The following is a 3,631-nucleotide window of genomic DNA, read 5'->3' on the forward strand; positions in this document are numbered from 1 at the left end:
AAAAAAACATTTTTGGGGGGGGGGGGGTGAATCTCATCTCATGAGCCAAACTTTAAGGCTGAAGGAGTGTTTATGATTGCGTAACTATAAAAACACCGAAGTTTTCTTTTACACTTTCCAGTGCAAGGTCATCTTTGTCAAGTTTTATATCCCTAAGAAAGATATGGCAGAAAAGGCCGAGAGAATGAAGCAAGCAGTTAGAATGGAAGAAGTTTTCATTGTTGTCTAGAACAGTGTGGGGCCAACGGTTTAGGCAGGTGTGTCACAGAGTAGCTCTACGCCTTCCCTGAGTGTTGCTCCCATCCCTTTCCCCTGCATGGTCCGCTGCTTTGATTTCTGCTCCCAGCCCCATAGGCTGCTCTTCCTTCCCTATCTGCTGCTGTGCTGCCTCCCCAGGCTGCAGCATGTCACACACAAGCTGCTTATGCCACGTGTCACAAGTTGGCCACCCAAGCCTAAAATGATCAGATAAATACATGTTCTTTCTCCATTTTTTGGTGTCTTAGGGTGACAGAATTTAAGATCAGACTTTCACTACGTTGTCTGTGTTTTTCTTTCTTTCTTTGTTTAGAATTGCCATGAACTGGAAAAGATGGACTTAGAAGAATGTGTTCTGGTGAGACTCCATTTTACAAGGAATGTTTGTCACAAACCCAAAATAGGAGTCTCTAATGCCGTTCAGGACATCGGAGCATTGAGTAAAAATATTTGGTTTTGCTAATGTGGGCAACTGATAATTCCTATGTTGCCGATAAGCAAAACCAGTAATTATCAGGAGACCTTTATAGCCTTCTTTCACTACAGTGAAAGATGATTTAAAAACCGTTACACTCAGGCCTCTCTCTGTGTGAGGATTGTGTTTCAAAAAAACCTTGTATAAAGTGAATTCGCATAAAGCAAATCCATTATTACATGTAGTGAATAGGAATACATACCAGTCTCACTCTACTGCCCCCTCCAACCATGACAAATTCAAACAGTAATCACACAATACAATAAGTGCTGCACAGAGAGGCTGTGAGCTTCACGCTGCAAACAGCAGCATGTGCTGGGGGTGCATTGTCAGGGCAGCATGGGGCAGGTTGGAGGCACCCGGGGGAGGGAAGCAGGGTGGCAGGGAATGCCAGCTGCTCCTGGCTCTACCCTGCTTCCCTTCCCCAGGTGCTTCAGCCTGGTGGGCACAACCCAGCTGGCTGGGAGCAGCAGGGCTGTGCGGAGACGCTATGAGCTTCGTACTGAAAACAGCGCCAGGGCAGCGTGGGACAAGCACCTTCTCCTCACGGCCCCGCTGTTCGCTGTTTCCCTGCCCCCAAGCCTTCACAGCCCAGCAGGCATGACCCAGCGCAGCAGGGAGCAGCAGGAATCTCTGCACCGCTGCAAGCTCCGCGCTGCCCTGGCAATGCACCTCCTTCACGTCGAACTGCAGTGAGGCTAGCGGTGCGGGGTTGCACCCCTCAAAGCAGTGCCAGAGCTTGCAGCCTGCACCTGCCCTGAATGCAGATCTGGGGGACACAGGTCCCCGCTGCCCCTTGGAAGTGTGCGCAGCAATGAAGAGCCAGCCCTCCCCCCATGATCTACCCAAGGCGTTGTCCTCCCCCCTGGGGCTCTAAGCACCCCCCAGCTGGATGGCAGCCCCAGCCCTGCCTAGGTCCCTCCCTAGAGGGGCCTCAATCCCCCTCTTCCTCCGCACTTACTTACCAGAACTGCCCTCAAGGCTGCTTGGGGCTATGTGCGTGTACTGTACATGGATGTGGCGCCACCTGTCTCACTGCCTGCCTTCCGCTTCCTCCCACCTCCCTGCAGGCTGGAACTCTGCCAGCCTGCAGGGAGCTCATTGCTGGCCGACTTCTCATAAAATCAGATTTTTCTTGTGCAAAGCGAATTTCTGGTATAAATAAGGTCGTTGCTTATAAGCGAATTTGCATAAAATGAATTCACATAAAGAGAGACCCAAGTGTATCAATTTTCCAGAGATGTGTCTAATAAACTACATATATTTTAGACTCTATTGGGCACAGGGAACCAAGTAGCTTTGGTGAATGGATTATGGATTATTTATATTACATTCATAGTATCCAGCAATAAAATGAGCAAGGTAACGTATAATAGATGTGCAAGGACTGCAGAACAGATATAAAGCATTCTGTTGGCAAAAGGGCGGTGTTTTTATCACACTTTCTCTTTGGAAATCGATGATGTGAAGTCTATCAACCTATCAATATTTCAGCACTGAAGTCAGTTCAGTTTCCTACATTTTAAACTCATATTCATTCATTTCGCTAAAATTAGTAAAACCTGGGGATGAGAAGAGTTTTTATATTTTCCATGTGTTTATAGATCTGAGGGACATTAATGAACTAAAGTTAAACCCAAATGGGTATGGCAAGCTACTTTTGCGAGGTATACTTTTTCATGTAGGCAGTTCTCTTCTTGCATATGTCAGTCTATAATACTATATGTGACAAATTGTTTGGCTTCTCTTCCTAGATAACAGATAGTACATTGATACAGCTCTCTATTCACTGCCCTAAATTGCAAGCATTGGTAAGTTTAACTCTTATTTATTTATAGGATATAGTTTTTTAAATCTGTATAAACTATTGTCTGTCACAATCTCTAGTAGATACTTGCCTTTTTGTCATGCTGTGACATTTTACAATTTTACATATTGTAGCAAAATGTTTTGAACAATGCTTATTTCTGTGACTGTTTTACGCACATGTAATTTGGCATAAACTTGTTGTTATTAATACATTATGTTTCCAAGTATCCCAGTGAATCCCCAGCATACTCAGAAAAACAGATTTTTATAATGAGTAATTGTGAATAATTAGTCAAAGTAAAAAGCTACATGACTTTTGAGATGCTCTTGAATGATTGGGAATCTTTATAGATACTCTTTTGCATAGTACTGACTCTTTAATGACATGTAAACATTTATGTTGAAACAGAACAAAAGCTGAATTAACAGAAAGATAATTGTTTAATAAATGTGTGTATTGTCACCCACAATTTTATAAATGGGATTGTATATGAATAATCCTAAAGTTGTTTGTAAATTAATAGGGACTGATAGTAAGTAATAAGTTTCTAGAGCCCAAATTTTCCCAAGTGACTATTGAGTTCACATACTTCATATATGGAGTACTATGCTTGAGATACTCTAAATATCTGATTTTCAAAGAGCAGGTGCCCAGTATGTTTTAAAACTCAACCTGCTTTGAAGTGGCTCTGGCCCTCCTGAAATTTAGGCACCAAGAATCCCTAGTCTTGGTCAGTTTTGAAAACGTAGGCCGTTGTGTTCAGAGCCAACGCTTCTGCCATCATTTATAATCTGTCCTTAGGAGGGATTAAAAGGAATGATTGTTACTTCATTAATTATGTAGCCTTGTGGCTTTTCCCAGAGACCCAGCTCCAGGAATAGTGTTACTAAGGCAGCAGAAAGCTCAGGAAGAGATGGTTTTGAAAAAGAGCTTTATTTAATGCTTTATTCAGATTAATTGCCCCATCTTATTTGTGGACCATAATTCCACAATCTGCCTTATTAAAGTAAAGGAAAATCTGCCAGCTAAGCAAGGAATAGTTTACATACAGGTCTATATACTCCTGGTAAAAATGTGTAGCTTCTTAT

The 3,631-nt window shown here is 42.9% G+C and overlaps 1 protein-coding gene across 5 annotated transcripts in view; it reads left to right on the forward strand.

The window, feature by feature from the left end:
* FBXL2 (F-box and leucine rich repeat protein 2) overlaps window positions 1–3,631 on the forward strand; it is a 129,369-nt gene that overhangs the window by 89,173 nt on the left and 36,565 nt on the right. For 4 of the 5 annotated variants that reach the window (XR_002095956.1, XM_019508931.1, XM_019508932.1 and 1 more), the window contains 2 exons: window positions 572–616; window positions 2,488–2,544. Coding sequence is in view for 4 of the 5 variants with exons in the window: in XM_019508931.1 (XP_019364476.1) it covers window positions 572–616; window positions 2,488–2,544 (102 nt within the window). In the remaining variant the exon portion in view is untranslated. The remainder of the gene's footprint in view (window positions 1–571; window positions 617–2,487; window positions 2,545–3,631) is intronic. The other variant, XM_019508933.1, reaches the window with a different exon arrangement.

This window comes from Gavialis gangeticus, unplaced genomic scaffold (assembly GCF_001723915.1).
Source record: "Gavialis gangeticus isolate Ggan-Ray unplaced genomic scaffold, GavGan_comp1, whole genome shotgun sequence".
NCBI lineage: Eukaryota > Metazoa > Chordata > Crocodylia > Gavialidae > Gavialis > Gavialis gangeticus.